Source organism: Microtus oregoni, unplaced genomic scaffold (assembly GCF_018167655.1).
Source record: "Microtus oregoni isolate MIOR12 unplaced genomic scaffold, Mior012 000025F_ref0000491, whole genome shotgun sequence".
NCBI classification, from domain to species: Eukaryota; Metazoa; Chordata; class Mammalia; order Rodentia; family Cricetidae; genus Microtus; species Microtus oregoni.
The window spans coordinates 11,025,617-11,049,528 of record NW_024543084.1 but is presented as its reverse complement, the minus strand read 5'-3'; the positions used below and the strand labels follow the sequence as shown (position 1 = coordinate 11,049,528).

The following is a 23,912-nucleotide window of genomic DNA, read 5'->3' as shown; positions in this document are numbered from 1 at the left end:
AAAGCAGTAAAAATGTCAGGCAGGACTGTGGGCATTTTGGTGTGTTTCTCTTCAAGTGTTTCCATGAAGGCATAAACAGACACATCATTTTATGACTTAAAAAAAATCCAGAGTGATGTACAAACATATTCCCATTTCTCAAATGAATCTTAACCTACTGCAAACAGCCAGCTACTATCTTATTCTGAATGAGTGCCCTCACCTCTCCTATATCTGCACAAGTTTTCCAACCAAGGAAGGATGTGGGTTCTGCTTTTTTGTGATGTGGCTTCCGTTTCTCTGACCAAATGAGGGAAATAGAATCAGGACGTGTCCCTCACAGAAGCAGCATTCCTGGTCCCATCCAGTAGGTCAGGGATGGAGGTCAGTTCTTCAGGAATCTCCACATGGCTTTAGGTGCTGTTTTCCCCCACCTCAGGTCATCGAAAACTGCCCAGTGACTGGCATCCGCACGCGGGTGGATGACTTTGGAGTGCGGCGGGTGGCAGCCGTGGAGACAGAGCATGGCTCCATCCAGACACCCTGCGTGGTCAACTGTGCAGGTGGGATGGTGCTCCTTGGGCTCCCCTCCCCCGCAGCTCTGGTCCCACCCCTTTCTGGGCTGGGAGGTCAGGACAGGCAGGAATGCTGAGGAATGTCCTGTGCCCACTCGAGTGGCAGCTGAGTCGGTTCCATTCTGTTCCCAGGAGTGTGGGCGAGCACTGTGGGCCAGATGGCTGGCGTGAAGGTACCACTGGTGGCCATGCACCATGCTTACGTTGTTACTGAGCGCATTGAGGGCATCCAGGTAATCAACGGTGCCAGGTTCTCTGCAGTGGGAGGGCGGGTGAGGTCAAGGACTTTGCCCTAAAACCTACCTAGCTGGGGTGCAGACAAATGACGTGGTCCTCAGGCTTAGGCACCTCTTCCGTGCAAGGGAGACCTCTGGGTGCTGGCAGACTTACATGAGTTGGCAAGGTTGGCACAGTGGATTTGATGGTGTGGCCTATCTTGGATTCCAGGGCCTGGTTTGTCTTTGATATCTCGTCTGATAGCCAGGGCTTTGTTCAGAGGACGCTGATTCCTGGCACTCAGTACCTCTCGGAGGGCGAGCGAAGCCCAGGCCTGGTGCACCTGCAGGCACCTGGAGTTAAAAGCCTCCCACTCTCCCCTCTCTTGGTCTACTCTGCTCTGCTTCCTATGCTGGTGGCTGGTGGTTTTCTGACACCTTGTCACTGACTGTCCTGCTTCCCCCCCACCAATCCTCTGAGCTTGTCTCCCCCGCCCTGCGTCACTCCTTCTAAACCCACTGCACCCTCCTCCTCTCCTCTTCCTATCCCCTGTATTTCCCATGCATCCATCCTTCTTTTTCCATCCCTTTATCCTTATTGACCGTTTTTCGTCTACTTAGCTTTCCATTTATTCACTTCCCTCTCTCCTTTTTTGCTACTCCCACCTTATATTCTTCCTTAATGTCTTCTTCCATCTCCCCAGCCATTTACCAATCTACTTATCATCCATCCATCCATCCGTCCGTCTGTCCGTCCGTCCGTCCATCCATCCATCCAGTCATTTTTCTATCAGTTCTTTTTTAAAGGTTTATGTATTTATTGTGTTTACAGTGTTCTGTCTGCATCTTGCCTAAACACCAGAAGAGAGCATCAGATGGTTGTGAGCCACCATGTGGTTGCTGGGAATTGGACTCGGGATCTCTAGAAGAGCAGTCAGTGCTCTTAACCTCTGAGCCATCTTGCCAGCCCCCATCCTTTCTTCTTTAACGCCTTCCATCCATTCCCCTACCCAGGCTCCATCCCTCCTTCTCTCCAATCACTTTTCCCTTCCTCTATTCTTCCTTTGTCCATCCACTTGCTAAATCTTTACAACGGGAATCGAATCCTCTCTGCAGCCATCACAGACTGGAGGGGTTCATCTTTCCACTCCAGGGGGTGGAACTAAAACAGAGAAAGGCCCAGTTTTTACATGAAGAGTAAATGGGGATCATGCATGCAAGCAAAAGAGAACCCCCCAGAGAAACTGCAAAGGGAACCCCCGAGGGGTTCTAGGGCTCTGAGTAGATCCTGTCCCAATGGACCATACTCAACTGACTTTACTTAGGTCAATCAAATGTGGCTGGACATGGTATGCCTGATGTCTCTAACCAAGATTGGAGGACCAGCTTGATTTTTGGGGGGCTACCTGGAGAGGGAGCAGGCCATACCTCAGTGGGGGTTTTAGGGTGATGGAGAAGGTCCATCACAAAGGGCATGGCATTTGGTTTTGACTGACAGTTCAGGGAACTGAGCCATAGGCTGTGGGGAGAGGAGAGTGTGAGAGGCCAGAGTGCTCTGGTTTATGGACGAGTGATGAGAGTCTTGGACACCTGGACACCCCTTTTCTCCATACTAGAAGCCTCACCCCTGGGGCCTGCCTCCCCCACCCTACATGAGTTTGGCTGCCCTCCTGCCTTCAAGATGCCAAGCCTGGCTGTTTTACAGTGTGAATGTAGGAGACAGTATAGCAAAAGCCTGGGTCTGGTGGGTTCCTGCCACAAACCCAGGGTGACTTCTCCAAACACACAGTAGGTCCTTATTCACAGAGACACCTACTTTGTACTGTATTAGGTGAGCAAGAAAGAATAGCCATGCTGATCCCTGAAGCTCAGAACTGTGGGGAGAACCATACCCCAGGTAGCCACCAGGGGTCACTCTCTGACCATGAAGGGATCCAGAAGAGCCACATAAAGGCTGGCAGAGGGTATGTCATAGACGGAGACTGCAGAGAGGGTAGCCACAGGGTGTCTACTGGGGGGCACCACTCCTCAGTCCTAGCTGGTTTCTCTTGGGGCCTGACAACGTCCTCCTTTTGGGAAGCAGTAGGATGGACTGCAGTTGGCCATCCCCCTCCCAGGAATGTCAAAGTCAGGGGGAAGCTGCAGGTATTATATATAGTCACTCAGGGTCCCTGTGTGCCTCTAGATATAAGAGCACATGGATAGGACCACTAGCTCCCAGAGTTCAAGACTGTGCCTGGTACAGTCTGGTATGGTAAGAGAATTCCCAGGCCCTATCCCTCCTTGTGGAGGCTGGGGGTCTGAAACCAGACTCTTCCCTTCTTCCCATCTCCAGCCTAGAAGAGTGAAATCATTATTCTGATTCATTACGTGTGTGTGTGTGTGTGTGTGTGTGTGTGTGTGTGTGTGTGTGAGCATGTATACTATAGGGAACAGTTTATGGAGTTCTATCATGTGGGTACCTAATATCAAACTCAGGTCATCAGGCTTGGTGGCAAGTCCCTTTATTCAGTGAGCCACCTCAATGGGCCATCTTTCTCTCCTCTCCTCCTCTTATTTCTGCTCATCCTCCTTGCCCTCCTTCTTCCTGTTTTCCTATTCCCCTCCCATCCCCTCTCTTTGTAGCTCAGGCTCCTTTTGGACTGATTTTGTAGCCGAGGACAACCTGGAACTCCTGACCATTCTGTGTTCCTAGTTGGTGCAGTGCTGGGCATGGAATCCAGGATTTCAGACTTGCTGACAAGCGCTGTACCCACTGAGCCACATTATCAACCCTTTGTTTCCTTTCCTTCAGCAAGGGTAATAGTTGTGCATGGGGTTGTGCTGAGACAGAGCAAGTGGTGAATGGAGCAAGGTCTGGCAGAAGCTATGAGGCAGTTGTGACCATGGTGACAGAGGAGCCTGGAGTCACCTAGCCAGCTACTGCCTCAGAGGGACTAAGAAGAACAGGAGTAATCAGGCCAACTTTCAAGAGGAAGCAGCCATCAGGGTTTGATGCAGCTGGGGGAGAATAAATTGAGGTCAGAAGTGGGGATAAAATGGGAGTAGGGCCATACTGCCCACTAAGAGTAGGGTGGACTCCTGTATGTATCTCTACATAGGAGTTGCTGGGTGGACATGTGTGTGCTGAGCTGAGCACTTGCTGTATCCTCAGAGTTGCAGGGACCTATGAGGAGAGTCAGTACTGAGGTGGGAACTGTCTTGCTGGGACAGGAACGTGGACGTCCCTGGCCACCAGGGGTCTCCACGATCCTGTGCTATAGTGCTCTGAGCGCGGCAGTGTTGGAGGTGGTCCTGGCAGAGCTAACCGGTGCTATTTTAAAGCAGTATTTGGTGACTGAAAGCATCACCGAGCTTCCAAAAGTGGTCCTTAACTTGGCCGTTTTGATTACTGCTCACTGCTCACAAATGAACAGGGCTGCTGCAAAAGGTTCCTGCCTGTCTCTGCCTGATTCCTTCCCTGCTCGTCTCCAGTGCGGGAGAAGGTGCCACAGGTCTCCCCAGAGCAGGGCCTGCCTCAGGGCATGGGAGTCAGGCCCGCTTGACGCCTGGGGCTTCTCTGCTCTGCCTTACAGAACATGCCCAATGTCCGAGATCACGATGCTTCTGTCTACCTCCGCCTGCAGGGCGATGCCTTATCTGTGGGTGGTTACGAGGCCAACCCCATCTTTTGGGAGGAGGTAAGACCCCCAAGGGCCCCATGGTGGAGAAACAGAGGTGCTTCTGAGAGCTGGTTCTCAGGTACACAGAAGCTAGGGTGGGATGGCTGCCCACCTCAGCATGAGGAGCTTGCAAAGATCCCAGTGTTTGGTCTGCCAGTAGCAAGGATACAGGTCTCCCCAGGGCCACAGTGGGGCCTCTGGGCTGGAGGAGAGTTCAGGGTATCACACAGCTGTCTCATCCACATGGCCATAAATGATGATCAGATGGCCACTTTGCACCAAAGCCCCTTTATTTCTGAAAAGTGCCGGGGTGACTAAGATAATAACCCCCATCTCAAGATGTCTGGAGGTGGGAAGTCACAAACAAAAAGCTAAGAGGTAAGTAATGCAATGTGGGTGGTGCCTGCACCCCCAAATATAGTTAGCAGTCTATGAATCATCCATAGATACTGGGGGTCAGGTTGTAGGTATAGGTGGACAGGATGGCCCATTGCCCAGGTTGTGTTGGAGGCCTAGAAGTAGCTCCAGCTTACCCCACCCCCTCTTGAGAAAGGGTCTCACTGTATAGCTCTGGCTGTTCTGGAACTCACTCTGTAGACCAGGCTGGACTTGAACTCTAAGATCCCCCTGCCTCTGCCTTTTGAGTGCTGGGATTAAAGGGGTGTGCCACCATGACTGGCTTAGCTTACCCTTCTTAAAAGCAGAAGGGAGGTCAAAAGGCCAAACACAGGGGAACAGTAGGGAGGGCAGATGCATGGAAGGTTTTGGGGGGTTGTGGTAGGTAACTGGGAGCCAGGGGAGGCTCCTGCATGGTTTGAGAGAACAGGTTAGAGGTTAGTGCCCAATTGGAGACCACAGAAACAGTCCAGGGAAGCTAGGTGAAGGTGAAACGAGGAAAGAACGGGCATGGGAGAGCCCACAGGGGAGTCCCGTCATCTCTCTCACGTGACCTGGTGAAGTCAGTCACGTGCCCTACCTGCCTCAGGGCTGGAGCTGTGTCAGAGGTGAACCTGGAATGGATGGGCCCTTTTCTCCTGGTGGATTGATGGATTTCTCCTGATGCCTTTGCAGGTATCAGACAAATTTGCCTTTGGCCTCTTTGACCTGGACTGGGATGTGTTCACCCAGCACATTGAAGGTGCCATTAACCGTGTCCCTGTGCTGGAGAAGACAGGGATCAAGTCCACTGTCTGTGGCCCTGGTGAGTAGGAACGCTAAGGCTGGAACAGAGATATCCTTGAGTCCCTCTGGATGACTGCCTTCCTGAGGATGACCTGCCTCCTGTTACCTGAACTTAGCTTTTCTTTATTTTGTCTCTGGGAGAAAACCCAAGCTAGCAAGGGCAGCAATGTATCCCTGGGCAGGCAGCCCATGAAGCCTCTGACCCCAACACTGAGACTCTAGACCCCCTTTATCCCCAGATCACAGGGTTTCCATCTGTAAAATGGGAATGTGGTACCCGTCCTGGCACCGTGTGAGTCAGAGTGAGCACAGGAAGACGGGCCGTCTCTAGGACAGTGATCACTTGGTGGGGCACCCAGCTTTGCACCCACCCCAATTCTCACTTCCCTGGTCAGGGTCTCCAACCACTGGCTTCACCCCTTGTTCTTGGGTGGCCAGAATGCTGTAGGGTTAGAGATGAGCTGGGCATGGAGAGATTCCTGGCGAGGGGTTCCGAAGCGCCTGCCTCCTCTCTGTTCTCCAGGAGGCTAAGAAGAGTAAGTTTAGCTTCCAGGCCCTCTCCCTGTAGGTTATCTACAGAGTAGCCACTGTTCACAGGGCACCCCAGGCTCCGCCCCAGAATGAGGGTGCAGGGCTCCCAGCAGAGGATCCTAGGAAAGAGGCCAGGCTGGAAAGTAGGTCCATGCTGATCGACTCTGATAGTGTGAGATTCAGGCAGCTGCGCCTTGGAGATAAGTGTGGAACAGCCCAGCAGCCCCACACACCTAGGGCTTGTGTACTCACTGGCCAAAGTCCACCCTTTTCTTGAGTGAGGATTGCCAACCTGGAAGGGGAGACACAGGCTGGGCTGCCGAGGGGAAGGAGCCTCTCTTAGTTAGTTTTCTCGTTACCGTGGCAAAATATCCTGACAAGAGAAAGGGTTTATTTTTTGGCTCACAGTTCAAGGGCACAGCCCATCATGGCAGAGAAGTTCTGGATGGGGAGCTTGGATCAGATGGTCACATTGCATCCGCAGTCAGGAAGCAGAGAAATGCATGCTGGGGCTCAGTCTTGGACCAGGCCTAGGGAATGGTGTCACCCACTTCCAGCATGGATCTTCCTGCCTTAGCTAGCCTAAGTCTGCTCCCGGCATGCCTCAAGGCTGACCTAATCTAGAAGATTCTTCACAGTTGAGAGGCTAACCTCCTGGGTGATTCTAGATCCTGCCAAGTTGAAGGTCAGCATCAGACATCAGAGCCAGCCAGTGCTGGGCTGAGATAAAAACCACACACGGCAGGGTGGAAACGTGGTCTTGACAGAATCTCAAGGTGTGTTTCCTACAGGGCAAACAGTCCTCCAGTTCAGGTTCCTTGAGAATCAAGCTCAGAAAGATACAGGATAGCCCAGAAGGAGACTGTCTTCAGCTCCACAGACTGAGTAGTAGGCTGGGAGCCTCTGGACACCACAGCGTGTGTCCTGGGAGGCAGAAACAGAACACCAGTCAGCAGAGGTGGCATGGGACTGAGAAGTCACAGGCTGGGGCCAAGCCAGTCACTGACAGTGAAGCCTTATGGATGGAAGGGGACATCAGGGAGCCAGGAGGCTAAGGGTCTTCCACGGGACAGGAGAGATGGCGGGTGCTCTGGCCTTCTGTGGAGGCCGGCTCTCACTGTCTGGGCATGCTTGGTGGCTACAGAGCCGACTACGTCTGTGTGCATATGTGTGGCTGACAAGAAAGGCTGTGGCACCGGGTGCAGTCCCAGGGAGGCCAGATGGAGTCAGCTGCTAGCCTCTGTGAGCATGCCTGATCTGGGACGTGGGCGAGGGCTGTGACTCACGTCCCTGCTCAGCCAGAGTGGGACTGATGGTGAGAAACACAGGAAGACTCCCAAGGGCATGAATGTCCCCGGCGGCTCTCTTTGTCTAATTAGCCTGGAAGCTGTCACTCCCCATGGGCCCTATTTTGGGGAAAGTATCCTTGGGAAGACGGCTTGGGTCTGGTCTCTTAGCAGCGGGAGTAGGTTTGGGGATAGGGGTTGCGGGTGGATAGCTTTTCTCCTTGCCAGACAGCTCAGAGATTTGGGCCTCCAAAATTTAGAGATGTCCCAACCCCAGACTTTGGCTAGGGGCAGACAGAGCTCATAGACCTAGGCTGTCTGAGAACTAAGAGCCAAGGTGGGGTGGCAAATTCAAGTCCTTCCATTCACGCTGCTAGGAGCTCCAGTGTCCTTAAGTTTCTCAGTCTTGTTTATGTTCAAAATTTAAGGGACCCTGTACTCTACACCTGCCTCCTTACCTAAGTTCCATCCCCAGCTCTGACAAATCTGCTTGAGACCCCTCTCTTATCTTTTTAGACCTGGACATGGCTCCTGTTGCCTTCTCCAGCCGCTCTGGTCCTACCCAGATGACTGCCCCCACCCTCACTCATATAGCCTAGCCTCACACAGGACCCTGGAGAGTCACCTGAGCTCCATCCCAGGCCTTCTTCCCCTCTGCGAGGTCTTCTAGTAGAAGGGTAAAAGGCAGTTGGCCCTTCAGGCCAAATTCTTCCCCTTCCCCGTTGGTTCTCCAGAGTAGCATCACCGTGAGCTTCACCATACTCGGCTCCTCCAGGTCTGCCAGCTTCGAGCCCTCCCTCAGGATACTCATTCCAATGCCAAGTCCCTCTGAGCACCCAGGGCTACTGTGGAACCATGAGAAAAGGCTGAGCTCCTATTTGGCCAATGTGTGTGGTGTGGTGGATCAGGAGAGCCTCTGTTTCGGCCTCTCACAGCCTATTTCAGGACTGTTTCTTGTTGTTCAATACAATATCTGGCTTTAGCCTTACACACTTTGGCACTGATTTTGGGGATGGGCCTTCCTGTGGGACAAATGGGGGTGTGCCCTTCTAAGGGACAAGTGCTCGGTCGCTTGGCCCTGTCTCCTCTGCCATTGCCCTCTGATGTGCCAGCAGCTTCCTACTGTTTGAAAGCTTCCTCTTGCGCCCCAATCGGTTGCCCCTCAGCTCAGACACTGTGCCCATCAGCAGGTTGGTCTCTAATCACCCTCTGGGGAGAGGATGGACCTGCAACTTCTACCTGGGATTGGATGGATCCGGGTAGCTTTGCTGAGCGACTGATGCACAGCAGACCCCATCCAGACATTTTCCTCTCCTGTGATAAAACGCTGGGCGGTAATGGTTCATGCCATGCAAGACTGTGGGAACATTGAGGTTACTTTGGGGGCACCTTCTATGAGACACTTCATTTTTGCTTATTTGGCTGTTTGGATTCTGTCTGTCTTGCTGTCCGACCAGTTCTTCTGGGTAGATTGAGTTCTGTTCTGTCTTGACTGTTGAGACAGTTCTGGTTAAATACAAATGTTTGTATGATAACCCAGCCCTATGGCGTCAGTACTGGAACCCTGATTGATCAACAGAGGAAACTCACAGAGAGGCAGAATGACTTGCCTGAGGAGTCAAGCAGGGATGAATCCGTGACTGTGACCGCAATGTCCCCTGATCTCTGAGGCACCCTGGCTGCAAGGAAAATGTGATCACTAATTAAGAGCACACATTGAGAACCTGGCTGACCTCTCTGCTGAGCCTGAGTCCATGGCCTTTAGCAAGGCTGGTCCTCGCCCTTAATATCCAGCAGGCAGGGCTGGAGAGAGGGCTCAGCGGTTAAGAGCATTGCCTGCTCTTCCAAAGGTCCTGAGTTCAATTCCCAGCAACCACATGGTGGCTCACAACCATCCGTAATGAGGTCTGGTGCCCTCTTCTGGCCTGCAGGCATACATGTAGACAGAATATTGTATACATAATAAATAAATATTAAAAAAAAATATCCAGCAGGCAATGACACAGGAAGATGGTGGCTCAGTGAGGGGCGTTGCAGCACTGTGCTGGTCAAAGAAGGCCCCTTGTTGGTGGAGCAATGACGATGTTCTTGAGATGAATCTGAGCCCATGGGGCAGAGCTGGTAGGTCCCAGGGGAAGTGCTTAGGGGAACAAGGACAGGAGCAACCAGAGGGCTCCCTGGAGGAAACAATATTGTCTTGGATCATAAGGATAAAGGATTTCAACAAAAGAGGCATCCAAGGACCACTTTCCCATCCCTGCTGTCCTAGGATACCCTACCCCAAGGGCCTGAGGTCTGAAGGAGTCTGAGGCCTTCCTTCTTTTTAGAATCCTTCACGCCCGACCACAAGCCCCTGATGGGGGAGGCTCCTGAGCTCCGTGGATTCTTCCTTGGCTGTGGCTTCAACAGTGCAGGTGAGGGGGGACCTGACAGGTGGTGTGGAGATGGGGAGGCCTGTGGTGCAGGGTTCAGTCCTGCTGGAAGGCCTGCCACCCTCCACACCCAGGTGTGAGAACGGGACGGGGGATTCCATGGAGATGGGTGTGTAAAGTTGGGTGCGGCGGGCGTGCGGAGAAGACTGTAGCCCTGCGTTCCCACCTCGCCAGGCATGATGCTGGGTGGTGGCTGTGGGCACGAGCTGGCCAACTGGATTGTCCACGGGCGCCCGGAGAAGGACATGTACAGCTATGACATCAGGCAAGTGTGGTGGCTGGAGCTAGAGAGAGGGCAGCTGGGGGAAGGGGTGAGTGCTATTTGAGCAAGGAACCTTTCTTGAAATCCAGATGATCTCTTGAAAGTGGGTCAGCAAGGGTGGGAGGAAGATGGCAGTGGTTGGTGGGAGGTATCAATCAGGAGGAGCACCTAGGTTTGGCAGGCCACAGCCTCTGCGGAGTCCAGGATCTCCTGGCCTAGGTCCTGCCTGACCCACTGTCCTCATCAGCAGGATCCACTAGTTTACTGCACAGAAGGGGAGACTGAGGCTAGGGAAAAGATCCCAGCTGGGACCATCGTTAGGACCAGGAGCTGGGCTCTTTGTCTGGTGACCAGACGTGAGTCGGGCTCAGTCAACACTGAGCAGGCTCTGCCCCATGATGCAGGACAGTCAGCATGGACAGGCTGGTGTGGGTACAGAGGGTGACTTGAGTCTATGGGTAAGCTCTGGGTACTGAGCCATGTAACTTGGGTCAAACACCGATGACAGGAGCCTGAAGGCATCCTAGCGCTCCACAGCCTGTTACAAAGGTTCCCAGGCAAGGAGCAGGAAACTCCTTAGTCCTGTCTGACCCAGGCTCCATATCCCACTCTTAGAATAGCCACATTGACCTGTGCGGTGTGGCCCATTGCTGGGGCCATATCAGGCCCTGCAGGGGCAGCACAGGGACTGAACAGCCAGGAAAGAAGCTGCTTCTCGGTGTGTTCCGTCTGCAGTCAGTGTGTGTTCCTGACCAATAGTCTTCAGGCGGGATCCAGTTGCCCTGCTGGCCTGACATGGGGACAGAGTCGGGTGGAGGGGCTGTTGGCTCAGTGCAGGTTGTCCCACAGCCCTGCCAGCTTGTCTCCTCTTGGCTGGATGAGAACATTGCACCCATGGGGGAGGTGGCGTCTGCCATCACGAAGACAGATGGCCGACTCTGAGAACCCCAGAGTGCCACCCCCTACCCGGCTTCTGGTGCTGTGAGGTCTGCTCTATCCCCTCAGAGACTGTCTGTTCTGTAGCCACGCCTATGTTTTCCTATCAGAGAAGAATGTTCTAGAAATGGTACAGCTGCAAGGGGCCTCAGGGAAGGGCCTGTTCATACTCCTTCTATGCAAATAGAGCAGGGCAGCCTGACCTCCTTCAGCTGTGTGGTCAGAGCCACAGAACCATCCTCAGTGCCCCCTTCCAGTGTCATCAGGGCTCCATTCAGCCTGGACCAGATTAGCCGGGGTCAGCTGTACCTTTGCAGACACCTGAGTACCCACTGTGGACTCCAGGCCTGTGAGTGTGCATGTTTGTGTGTGTGTATGTGTGTGTGTGAGAGACAGAGACAAAGAGACAGACAGAGACAGAGAAAGACAGACATAGAGAGAGACACAGAGAGACAGAGACAGAGAGATGCAGAGGAAGACAGACACAGAAAGGATCATGGGGCAGGGGCTGCGCGAACCAGAGCCTCTTTTCTGTGCCCATTTCCCCCTTATGGGTCACTTGTTTATAACTTGATCAAGGACAGATGCACGTCTTCACCTTCACCCTCAGTAGGGGACATGTGTGGGTCCTGGGCATGTCTAGACCCCAGCAGCAAGGGACGGTCCCAGGGCTTACTCAGCACTAGGGGTCTCCAGACGATAGCAGATGCTTCTCTCACAGCCGAACAGATGGGTCTCAGTTGCCCACCCAACACCCCCAGCTGTGTGGCCCTGGGTTAGTTCTTCCTCTTCTCTGAGCCATAATTTCTGGATCTGTGAAATGGAAAGATGGACCACGCACGACCCCTGGCTATCTTGGGCCATATGTATGGTTGCTTTACCCAACTTGGCAGAAATTTACTGTGTACTGGTCTCCTCATGACACCCTTAGCTGGGTTAGCTGTGAGAGGAGTGGTTCATGACCAGGTGAAGAGGCTAACCCAGGCCCAGACTGCAGGCTGGATCCCTGACAGGTTGTCCGCAAACAGTGATTCATCTCCTTCATTGGCGGCAGGCGTTTCCATCACTCCCTTACTGACCACTCCCGTTGGATCCGTGAGCGCAGCCATGAATCCTATGCCAAGAACTACTCAGTTGTCTTCCCCCACGACGAGCCACTGGCGGGACGCAACATGAGGAAAGATCCCCTGCATGAGGTATACCAGATATATGCAAGTTAAGGCTCCTGGAGGGCCTTGGGATGTTAGGGTAACAGACACATGTGGGGTACTCTATTGTAGGTCTGTGTTCCCGGAATTCTGTATAGGGTGCTGTGCTAGGGTTGGGGTGGGAGAGACTAGCTCCTGCAGGGGCTTTAAACCAAGTGGAGAGGCAGATGCCCTAAAAACCAGACTCAGGGGTGGGGGAGATAGCTCAGTTGGTAAAGTATTTGCATGTAAGCACGAAGGAAGACCTGAGTTCAATTCCCAGAACCCACATGTAAAAAAACTGGGCTTGGTGGCTCATGTTTATGATCCCAGTACTGGGGAAGCAGATGCAGGAGGCTCCCTGGCCTGCTTAGCCTAGTCAGTGAGCTTCAGGCTCAATGAGAGACCTTGTCTCATAAAACAAGGTGGATGGCATCTGAGGAATAGCTTCCAAGGTTGTCTTCTGTCCTCTGCACGCACGCACGCACACACACACACACACACACGCACACGCACACACACACACACACACACATGCACACGCACACACACACACGGGAGTCTGTCCCATGCTGCAGCAGGCAGGTGGGGTCTGGTGATAGAGGGCATGGTAAGTATGTCCAGGTACATGTCAGAGGAACAGCCAGGCTGTGCATGAGAAGAGACAAGCTTCTCATCACAGTCTTGTTGGGATACAGTCTCTGTGTTCTGGGAGACTGAAGACCAAGTTGCCCCTGAGCTTGTTCCTGACCAAGGCCCTGACCAAGGCTGAGGACAACCACTGTCTTGCTATGTCCTCCCAGAGCAGAGAGCATCCTGGGAGCTCTTCTTCTTGGAAAGTGATTAGCCCTCTGGGATCAGGATTTACTATGTGACCTTATTCAGTCCTAATGCTTTCCCCATAGACTCTGTCTCTAGACTGTCATGCAGTGGTTTGGGCTTCAGCATATGTCCTGATTGGTGGGGCTTGGGGGGACACAACTCATAGCAGGTCATTCTCTAGATGAGGGATTATTGTGGTGAGGTGAAGGTGCTGAGGGGACTCTGGGGGAAGAGCTGGGCACCCTGCTTCTCTTAGCATTCTTGGGTCTGGGTGGTGGGTGCTCTGGCTCTGCACCTCAAGTGGCGTCTGGCCTTATGTGATGGGCCCTCTCTGTCTCCATCCAGGAGCTGCTTGGAAAAGGCTGTGTGTTTCAAGAACGACATGGCTGGGAACGGCCGGGATGGTTCAACACCCAAGAAACAGCTCCGGTGAGTGACGATGCCTGGGCACTGGTCTGTGTGACACTGGACCTCTCATACCCATTCTCATCCCGGCATCCTCCCAGCCACCCGAGTTAGGCCAATCCAGTGTACCTCAGGCTATGGTGACAGGTCAGCTGTCCACACTCAGGAAACAGAGTACCAATCTGAGAAAGAGTTCTCGGCATCCCCGTGGTGAGGCATCCGCAAAGGCTTGGCTCTCGGTTTGCTTGCAGTGACCAGGCTTCTCGGACCCAATGGGCAAGCACTGGGTACCAGCACAGACCCACAGTGTGGACAGAATGGCAGATTCCTGGTTCTAGGAGGAAAGCAGCCCCGTTTTACACACCCTTCAGAATGTATATTTGGCAACACCAGCTGCTCGTTGCTGTCAGTGGGAGGGATTGTGTCTCTGTGTGTCACTTTACCCACTGAACGGTCCCATATGTTGGCTTCTGGGATGCCTTAGGGGCCTCCCCAGAGTATCCTAGGAACAGCCCCTGGGAGCAGGCCACAGAGGCTTTGAGACCCACATCTAGGTGTGTGCAGACCATGTGATGCTTTTCTTTCCCCCTCTCTTTTCTGCACCAGCAGTCAGGGCTGCGGGTCCCTTAGTATTGCTGCTGGAGGTCAGCAAGAGGCAGGATTGAGGCAGCTGGCCTGTTTGGCTGTCTTAGTAGAGGATGTGGCATTGTAGCAGGGAAGGCATGCTGGTAGGAACACAGGGCGGTCGGCTACATTGTATCTTCAGTCAGGAAGCAGAGAGCAGAAAGCAAGTGGGGCTGAGCTACAAAGTCTCCGTCCTCTCTTCTCCCTTGACCCAGTTACTTCAACAAGGCTCCACCTCCTAAACAGTCCACAGCCTCTGGAACAGCACCCCCAGATGAGGACGAAGTGCTAAACACTGGAGCCCACGGGGAACATTTTACCTTCAAGCCACAAGGAGGGAAGAGGAAGGGAGAGTGAGAGATGGCCTCACTTTTCTGTAACAGGTCCTTGACTACGACTACTACGGAGCCTACGGAAAGCAGGCACACGGGAACTACGCCTACAGCAGGCTGCTGGGGGATGAGTACACTTTCGACTTCCCACCCCACCACCACGTGGTAAGCAGCTTGAGCTGGGTCTGAGTTCCCCGCTGCTTTCTGTTCCTCACGTAGAATCCACTGCTCAGCTGCCCGAGGGGCCCTTGGCTTTCTGGGTAGGGGGCTCCAGGCTCGCCCCTTTCTTGCTACTACAGTTTCGTGCAAACCATGTGATATTTTCCTTTTCCTCTCTCTTCTGCACCGGCAGTCAGGGCTGAGGGTCCCTCAGTATTGCTGCTGGAGGGCAGCAAGAGGCAGGATTGAGCCAGTTGGCCTGAGTGGCTGTCTTAGTCGAGGTTTCTGTAGCTGTGATAAAACACAATGACCAAAAGCAGCCTGCAGAGGAAACGGTTTGTTTCAGCTTACAGCTTGCAGTCCACCATGAAGGACAAGAACTTGAGGCAGGAACCTGGGGGCAGGAACTGAAGCAGAGACCACGGAGGAGTGAAACTTACTGGCTCACTCCTCACATCTTCCGTGGTCTGCTTCTCATACAGTTCAGGGTCATCTGCCCAGGGCGGCACAGCCCTCAGTGATCTAGGCTTATCTACATCGGTTGTCAATCAAGAAAATGCCCTACAGATTTTCCTATAGGCATTCTGAATGGAGGTGTTGTATCAGCTAAGGTTCCTCTTCCCACATAATTCTAGCTTGTGTTGAGCTGACAAACAAACAAAACAAGGACTGTGAGCTTGAGATAAGACTGTACCCTCTCTTCGTCCTCTGGTCCTGAGGCTGTGCAGATCCACGAGGGATGGGGCTTCCTCTTCTTGGGGACTACAGAGGCTTCCAACCTCCACTAACAGTGAAGTGAGTCTAGAACAAGGTGGGCTTGCTGGCCTTGTGCCCAAAGCCACTGGATGGCGCCTCCAAATAAAGCAGAAGAGGCCAGGGTCGGGGTGGCTGCACCATTAGGGTTGTTCACGGACTCAAAGGTGAGCAGGTGAGACTCTGCGGGCAGCTTGTGGTCCCTCCCCAATGTGCCTGTCTCTCCACCAGATGAGGGATGAGGTGCTGAGTCTTGGGGGCCAGGGATTCCTGCAGCAGCCTGTATCCCACAGGCAGCTCACACAGAATGAGCAGTGATGATAGCCACACCATACCTAGCTCTTCTAAGAACGATAGCTGTCTCTGGCCTTGTCGCTATGCCCAAGGCAACTGCAATGTCCCTTGTGCATTTGAGAGCCAAGCCCTCAGTCCAGGCCCTAGACTGTGGGCAGAGCAACAGGGAGGCATCATGGTATCCAGGGTAGGACTTGACAGGCAGGGACTGCCATCACTCAGCCTTACAATCAATGTCAGTGGTATCTGTGCCTTCCCAAACTCCTGAACCAGAGCTCTCATTTTCATGGCATATTGGGGCCAGCCCTGAAGACAAAAGCTCATTTGTTCCCGGTGTTTTCCCTAACGCTTGTTTGAGAAGGAAATTACTAAGGCAGGTCAGGGCTTTCTGGGGTGGTAGCCGGAGTCAGGAGCTCTGTAAAATGCAACAGTTGCAGGGCCGGCTTGGTGCCCAGTCCATACAGCCTCCTCAAGGGAGAGCCTGGCTGCGTCTGGCACCTCTGCACCTGCAGCTTCTACAGCCTGCGGGACTCCTGGCCCTAGAGGGTGTGGAAGCTTGGGGGAGATGCCAATTTGGCTTAGCAGCTCCATCCAGCCTCCGCAAATGCACCAGAGACGGTCCCTGAGCATGAGACACACACTTGTTCTCATTGGCAGCTTCCCCAGCCAGGCAGACAGCGAGTGTCAGCCCAGGAAGCTGTTTGGGTTTGGGTCGGCAGCTCTAACAGTGCCAGCGAAGGCACCTCAAAGCCTGGCGGACAACAAGTGGTCCTTAATGATGTCTGGAGGGAGGCAGAGGAGCCGAGGCCTCAGGCGGCAGTGTTGGTATGCCAACCTGCTGGCTGAAGGCTAAGCCAGGTCTGATGCTTACCCGGAAGCCTATTACAAGGTCTAAAAGGCCGATTGCTCAGCTCTGGGGGTGGCATCGGAGAGCTCCACTATTGCCCTTGTGTTGCTCTGTGCTGCTCTGGACTCCAGAGCCCTAGGGAGTTGGTGGCAGTCATCTCACTGGGTGATGAGTTGAGGAGGGTGTGGACCAGCTTCCGGAGACTCATGTTGACTGTCCAGCCCGTGGCAGCTGCTCCCACCATGATTTTACCTTCAGTAATGAAAGTAAGGTTGGCGCAGCTGATCAGTGGCCAGGAGGAGGCTTTTCATTGTTAACACCTTTACCGAGACGCAATTCCCACGGCACACACTCCATCCACTGAACGCTTTCATTGTTAACACCTTTACTGAGATGCAGTTCCCAATTCCCCCGGCACACAGTCCACCCATTGAAAACTTTTCATTCCTCGTGCCTCGGCGAGTTCTTGGGCTTTATCTCTCCACTCAGGAAACCCCACAGCTACCAGGAGTCACTCCCATTCCCCACTCTGTTCCCTCCACATGATCAATGAGGGACCCTGACTCAAGAGAAAAAGATGGAATCTGATCAGATCAGGACACCGAATGTCCTGTGGCTCCAGCAGCCATATATTGGCATGCACAGTCTATGCACATACACATGCACCACACATACATATGAAGCCTAAAATAAATACATATCCTGGACACAAGTCCCTGGTTCGATGTATAATATATAAGTCTCTTCCATTCCCTTTTCACTGTCATTATGGAATCATTGACAATACAAACTCTAATCCTTTTGTATAAATGCCTGAAGTTTTGATGACGTCCAATTCATCTCTCTTACCCTGTATTACTGGTGTCTTCAACATCGTGTCTAAGAGATTGGCTGGGGCACAAAATCATACTTCCATGTTTTCTACGAAGGGTTTGTCACTTTAGCCCTTGTGTCTACAACCTGTGTTTGTCTGGAGTCTTGTGTGTGGTATGAGGAAGTGGTCAGACATCTTTCTTTTGCTGTGAGTATCTAATTGCTGAGACCCCGTGGAGTTCTCCTGGGGCCCTTGTTGAAAACCAGTCTCCATTAATGTGAGGGTGATTTCCAGATTCTGGCTCTACCCTGTTAGTCCACGTCTCCATCACTAGCGCAACTCAACACTATTTTGTCTACCATAGCTTTCCTCCCCCCAGCAAGTGTTGGAAATTTTGTCTGCTGTAGCCCCACCCCATACCAGCAAATGTTGGAATCAGGAAGTGTGAACACATTGATTCTTCTTTTTCAAGATTGTTTAGGATCCTCTGGCCCCTTGGAATTCCATGTGGATTTTAGGTGAGCTTGTCACCTTCGTGAATGATCCAGCTGAGGTTGTGATAGGGACCGAGTCAGATCTATAGATCAGCTTGAGTGTGTGGTTGCCTTACCGACAGCATATCTTCTGCCTTGTGAACTTTGGTGTCTTTACATTGGTTTTGGTCATTATTTTTCCTCAAAAACATTTCTTAAGGGTCTGAGGAGATTCCCAGGCTGAACAGAAAAAGCCAGGTATTGCTGGGCAGTGGTGGCACACACCTTTAACCCCAGCACTTGGGAGGCAAAAACAGGTGGATCTCTGCAAGTTTGAGGCCACCCTGATCTACAGAGCGAGCTCCAGGACAGCCAGGGCTACACAAAGAAACGTTGTTTGAAAAACAAAAACAAAAACCAACCAACCAAACAAAAATACCCAAAGACAACCACAGAAAAACCTAGCCAAGCCAGTCAAGCAAATCAGTGAGCTTCAGGGTCAGTGAGAGACCCTGCTTCAAAGGTAACACAGAGAGCAATTGAGGAGGACACCAGATATCAACCCATGATCTCCGTGCACACTTGCTCATGTGTCTGCACACATGTGCACGCATATATTTTAACTCTTTATAAGAAGAACTTTGCATTTCTATTGTCAAACTTCTAGATATTTTTATGGCTTTGGGGGCTATGAAAATGGAGTTGTTTCTTGGATTCTTTTTAGATTGCTCTGTGCTTATGCCCAGAAATGGAGTAGGCTTTATATATTGACCGTCTTTCCTTCTGCTTGTTGTCCATTTAGCTAGCGTTCTCTCTAGTTTCTCAGAGAGAAAGGCAGGGTAACTAGCTTAAACCTCTGGTCTTCCTGCTTCTACCTTCCCAGTGCTGGAATGACAGGCCTGTGTCACCATGCCTGGCTTGTATGGCAATTCTTTTGAATGACAGAGCCTGTTTATGACTTGGTGCCCAATGTCCCCTGTGTGCTCCCCTCTTAGAGAAGAATGTATAATGGTGGGTTCCCAAGTTTGGATGACTGAGAGGCTGGGGGGCAGAAGTTGGGGGGCTCTGAGTGTGTGTATCAGGAAAGGTCCAGTCCCATATCTCCAAGGCCAGCACCCCGAAAAGTCTTCCTCCACTGGGCCTTTCAGATCCGGGAGGAATGTCTGGCCTGCCGACGGGCTGCTGCCGTGTTCAACATGTCTTACTTTGGGAAGTTCTACCTGCTGGGGGTGGATGCCAGGAAGGCCGCTGACTGGCTCTTCTCAGCAGATGTCAACCGACCCCCAGGTACTGGGTCCAGGGTGGGCAAGATCCATTCCTCTCCCACTTCGGTTTCAGATGAAACACTCCATGGGCATAGCCTTGGGCACAGACAGGGAACCTACTGTTCTTCTCCTGGGTCTTCCCAGTCTGTTATCTGGGCTTCTATGTCCTGTCACCAATCCTCAACCCCATGATCTTCCTCCTCCTCCATCTCTTTCCTCAATGTTTCTTCTTTCCCCTTTCTGGATCCCGTCTTTCTTTGCTTACAAAAGGATACATGGCCATAGTACTCAGTGGTACCTCCTGGCCCTTGAGCCCAGTCACTTCTCCCCACCATTGGGTTGCTTTCCCTCTGTGTACTTGCCAGAATTAAAAATCCATAATGCTTAGTTACATTTTGATCGCGAGTAAATAATGAACCATTTTTGTTATGGTGTATCCCATGTGATATTTGCGATAATCATCTTTTTGTCACCCACCTACCACCGTCTTACTCATCCACCCACCCATCCTCATCTTTATTCCTTTCCCATAGCTGTTGTAACAAGTCGCACAAGCTGGGTGGTTTAGAATAGGAGATGGATTATCTCCTGGTCCTGCAAGCCAGAGGCCAGAATCAGGGTGCTGGCTAAGCCCCTTTGTTCCACGATTACGAGTGGGCTCTCTCTTGCCTCCTCCAACTTGGTGGAGGCCTGGAGCACTGACCTTGCTTGGGTTGCAACCTCTTCACCCATCTCTGCTTCTGATGCTGCATGCTGGGGCCCCCATCTTTTCTTTTCTTTGTGTGTGGTGTGTTCGTATGTATCAGAACACATTCTTGGGTGTCTTTCCTCAGGAACCATCCACCTTGTTATTTTGGAGACAGGGTTTCTCACTGACCTGAAGCTCACCAAGTAGGCTAGGCTGGTGAGCCATGGAGTCCCAAGGATCGTCCTATCTCTGCCTCTCCAGCATCACGTTTGACATGGGTCCCATGGATTGAACACACTGAGTCAACTCCCCAGGCCTTAACTTTCTCCTTTCTATAAACAGTCCTGCTGAATGGGAGTCTGTCTGAATGACTGTCCCTCACACAGCATTATGAAGACCTTACCTCTAAGCAGGCCTCACCTGCAAACCCTTGGTGTTAAAACTCTAATATGTCTATTTGTGGGGTGTGATTCAACCTAAGACATCCCGTGTGCAGCCAGTCAGTGGCCATCAGCCCCATGTGCAGCTGGCCTTGCTCCTGTGGATCTTCCAATGGCTCCACCCACCTACTCACCCCCTACTACTTCCAGCTGCCTTTCAGCCCTTTCTACCACCCTGTTCTCCATCCATCCACTGTCCAGGGTGCCCACCCTTCCGCCCACCCCACTCACCTCACTCGTTTCTCTGTCTGCCCACTGTTCATGTACATGACCACTTACATCACAGATACTGATTCAAGCATGCTGCTGAGGGTGATTAGGAAGGGATGAGGGTGGAGTCGGGTGAGCATTTTCGAAGAACGCCCCTCCCCAGGTGGCAACCATGGTTGACCTCATCAATAGTCTGGTTGGTTGGAATAGAGTTACATGTCTTATGAGGAAGACCTGCCATGGGGTCCTCTAGGCCCTGAGGAAGAGCAGGCTCTGTGGAACTCACACCTTGGTCCTTGTTGCCAGGCTCAACTGTGTACACGTGTATGCTGAACCACCGGGGAGGCACAGAGAGCGACCTGACTGTCAGTCGCCTGGCCCCTGGCACCCAGGCCAGTGCCCTGGCCCCTGCTTTTGAAGGTAAGGCTGCCGTGAGAAGCCTTGGCATGGATGTGACCTGATCAGGGGACTGGTGGTCATTGGTAGCCGGAAGGTCAAGGAGTGTTGTCCAGGCCGACTATATAATCACCTGTCATGTCCACTTGTGGTTAGGACCTGGAGATTGGCTGTCTCATTTTAGGCTAAATGCTGTCTGTGTCCGGGCAGCCATGTTGCTGCTCCAAGCACTCCGTCATTATGTCTTTGAACCTGCTGGTGCTGTGGCATGTTGGAGCAGCCTTGGTGTGGCTGACTCAGCCCAGCTGTCCAGCATCAGCCCACGGAAGGGCACACCTCTCACTCAGAGCTCACCCTCTTTCCTCCCTGACATCTGAGCTGGTCTCTCTTCCTTAGCCACTGCCATCCTCAGGCCCGTACTGGTCCCGTAATACTTGGCTCAGCACCCACCTGACACCTGGGTGACCTCTGTGTCCCTTTACTTCTCCCTGCACACCCCTGATGACAAGCAGATCAGCACTTTAGTCCTGCTTGCACAGTTTTTGCTGTTACATCTAGACAAATGGCCTCCGGTCACCTGAGTCTTGAAGCCTACCTGCCGCTTTCCACAGGGGCAGCTTTGCCCCACCGTCCTGTGGCCTATGTCCACCAGGAGAAGAGAGGGAACAAAGTGTTTGTGGCTTTTCTCCAAGAAGGCACTGATGCTTCAAAAGGAGTGGCTTACAGGGGGTAGAAACCAACTGTGTGACTCCCTGGGCTGCCATCCAAGAGAGCGGCAATGGGCAGTGCTGGCCCATATGGACCCTGGCTACTTCCTATCTCTTTCCTCTGTTCCTGAAGCCTCCTGGGGCTAAGCCCCAGTCTGGGCATTGGTAGAGGGGGAGGGGAGGATATTCACTAAGGAGTCAGTTCCCTTATCTATGTGTGATACAGCCACAGTTCTGATCTTTTTGTACTGTGGTGGTGCTGGGGGGGGGGGTGTTGAACCCAACCTGCATCTTCACCACCATTTTCTGTAATTTCAATTTTTTTAAAAGATTTATTTACTTATTATGTATACAACATTCTGCCTCCATGTATGCCCACATGCCAGAAGAGGGCACCAGATCTCATTAGATGGTTGTGAGCCACCATGTGGTTGCTGGGAATTTAATGCACGGCCTCTGGAAGAGCAGCCAGTGCTCTTAACCACTGAGCCATCTCTCCAGCCCTGTAATTTTAAAATTCTGAGACCTTAACTGTCTGAGCTTCAGTTTCTCTATTTGTGAAATGGGGACAGGAGAACCCACTTCCTCCAAGTGCTACCGGGATGAATAAGAGCTAAGAGGAGCTAGATTAGACACAGCCTCCCAAGCTCCAGTTTCCCCATCTCGGCAATAACGACCTTGCTGGAAGCTATCAAGAAAGTGCTTTGTGTTGTATTCTCTTGTACCTCCTACCCTGTGCACAGTTGCTGGGGTTGAGTGCTTGGGGGAGGCCTGCACCCAGGGGGCAAGGCCAGATGATCCAGTGAGCCCTATGCCCTGACAGTCGTGGATCCCAGGACACCACAAAGCAGTAGAGAAACGTCTCCCGCACTGACACAGGTCCTGGGCTGCATACACAATTGCATTATGTGTATATTTAATAAGCACGTTAATTCTGCATGTGACTCAGAGCTCCAGGGTGTCAAGAGAATGTGGCAATTTACATGTGATCAAGGCTGTGTACTAAGCAGCTGTCAATCTCGGAAGCAATTTTAAATTACCTTTATTCATCTTTCTTAATATTATAAAAGGTGTACTTGCTTGAAAGAAACACACCGACATAATGAAAACGGCATGTGAGATCTGCCACCCACAATGCTCTCCCCACACCCAGAAGTGGTGGAGAGGTGTCTGGGCGAGACCCTACCTCTTGGCTCCTGTGGATCTGCCTTTCGCCATGTCCCAGGCCCTGCGTTGTCTCTGTAGGGCGACTGAGTGGGGATGGCTGCCCAGGGCAAACAGGCACATTCCTCTCAAGCCAGCTGGTACTTACTGAGTCTGTTACTCAGGCTGGTAACAGAATGGGGGCTGAAGTATGCATGGGGGGATTGGTGATGGCTGAGGACCCTGTTCAGAATTCAAACATCCTCTAATAACTTCAGCCAGGGATTAGGGAGCCTTCTGCCCCCCTATCTTTTTCCTCCCCCACTTTCCTACTCTCTCTTTTATACTCGTGAGGAGGAAGGAAAGAGGCTTTGGTGGGCCCTAAGTGGTTCTCTGCTATCATTTTGCCCCCTAAGTAGCCCTGTGCTGGAGGCAGACCCATTGTACAGGAGAATACGGAGAGGCTCAGAAAGATGGACACAGGCCAGTACGCTGCAGAGAGTGCACGGGACAGACTGGTCAAAGCTTGTGTGCCTCCCAAGACTGCATCCTTCCATGGAGGCGTGTGTTCCTATGAGGGAGTGGTCTCTGCAATAAAGGTGCCAGATTTGAGGACTCAGGCCTTCTGCTACCCATGGCTCTGAGGATGCTCCTCGGGATGCCTCAGTAGTGTGAGGAGACTGGATGGAGGGACAGGCGTGGTGCCTAGGTCTGGTTGTCACAGACTCAGACTGTTGCAGAACTCTGCAAGGCTAGGGGTGAGAGGGCTTCCAGGAGGAGGTGAAAATGCCTGGGCCCCGGGGAGGTGGAGAAGCAGCAAGCAAGGGAGTGGACTGGGCAGGGTCAAGACACCCCTCAACAGAAACAAGTCCTATATGGAGGGGCTGCAAGCCTGGTTTGGGAAAGCTTGGCCAGGAAGGGGCCTTTGAAGGGAAGGGAAGCAGGGCATGTAAATGGTGCCATTCTTCTTGTGCCTGTTGTGGCTTTGCCTCCTCCCAGCAGCCCTCTAAGGTGCTTCCAGTTGCATCCTGCTGCCTAAGCAAATGATCAGGACCCAGAAACTCAAGGGCTTCTAGGGCCTTCACTGAAAGACAGAGGGACCTTGTGGGAGTCAGCGAGGAAGGAGGTTGGAAAGATAGGGGCCACAATAGAAGCCTCCCACCCTGCCTCCTTTGTACCAGGTTTGGTAAACCGGTCCAGGGGTGGTAAAGGCAATGGCTCATGGGTACCTGACTGCCACAGGTCATAACATCCTTTCCAATGACAACTTTGTCAACCCTGGATCACAGATGG

The 23,912-nt window shown here is 52.5% G+C and overlaps 1 protein-coding gene across 2 annotated transcripts in view; it reads left to right on the top strand.

Annotated features, from left to right (window-relative positions):
- Positions 1–23,912, top strand: part of Sardh (sarcosine dehydrogenase) — a 57,250-nt gene that overhangs the window by 6,693 nt on the left and 26,645 nt on the right. For both annotated transcript variants that reach the window (XR_005976372.1, XM_041674781.1), the window contains exons 5-15: positions 419–542; positions 687–787; positions 4,345–4,449; positions 5,503–5,632; positions 9,758–9,844; positions 10,037–10,127; positions 12,115–12,256; positions 13,415–13,498; positions 14,482–14,595; positions 18,919–19,057; positions 20,680–20,793. Coding sequence is in view for 1 of the 2 variants with exons in the window: in XM_041674781.1 (XP_041530715.1) it covers positions 419–542; positions 687–787; positions 4,345–4,449; positions 5,503–5,632; positions 9,758–9,844; positions 10,037–10,127; positions 12,115–12,256; positions 13,415–13,498; positions 14,482–14,595; positions 18,919–19,057; positions 20,680–20,793 (1,231 nt within the window). In the remaining variant the exon portion in view is untranslated. The remainder of the gene's footprint in view (positions 1–418; positions 543–686; positions 788–4,344; positions 4,450–5,502; positions 5,633–9,757; positions 9,845–10,036; positions 10,128–12,114; positions 12,257–13,414; positions 13,499–14,481; positions 14,596–18,918; positions 19,058–20,679; positions 20,794–23,912) is intronic.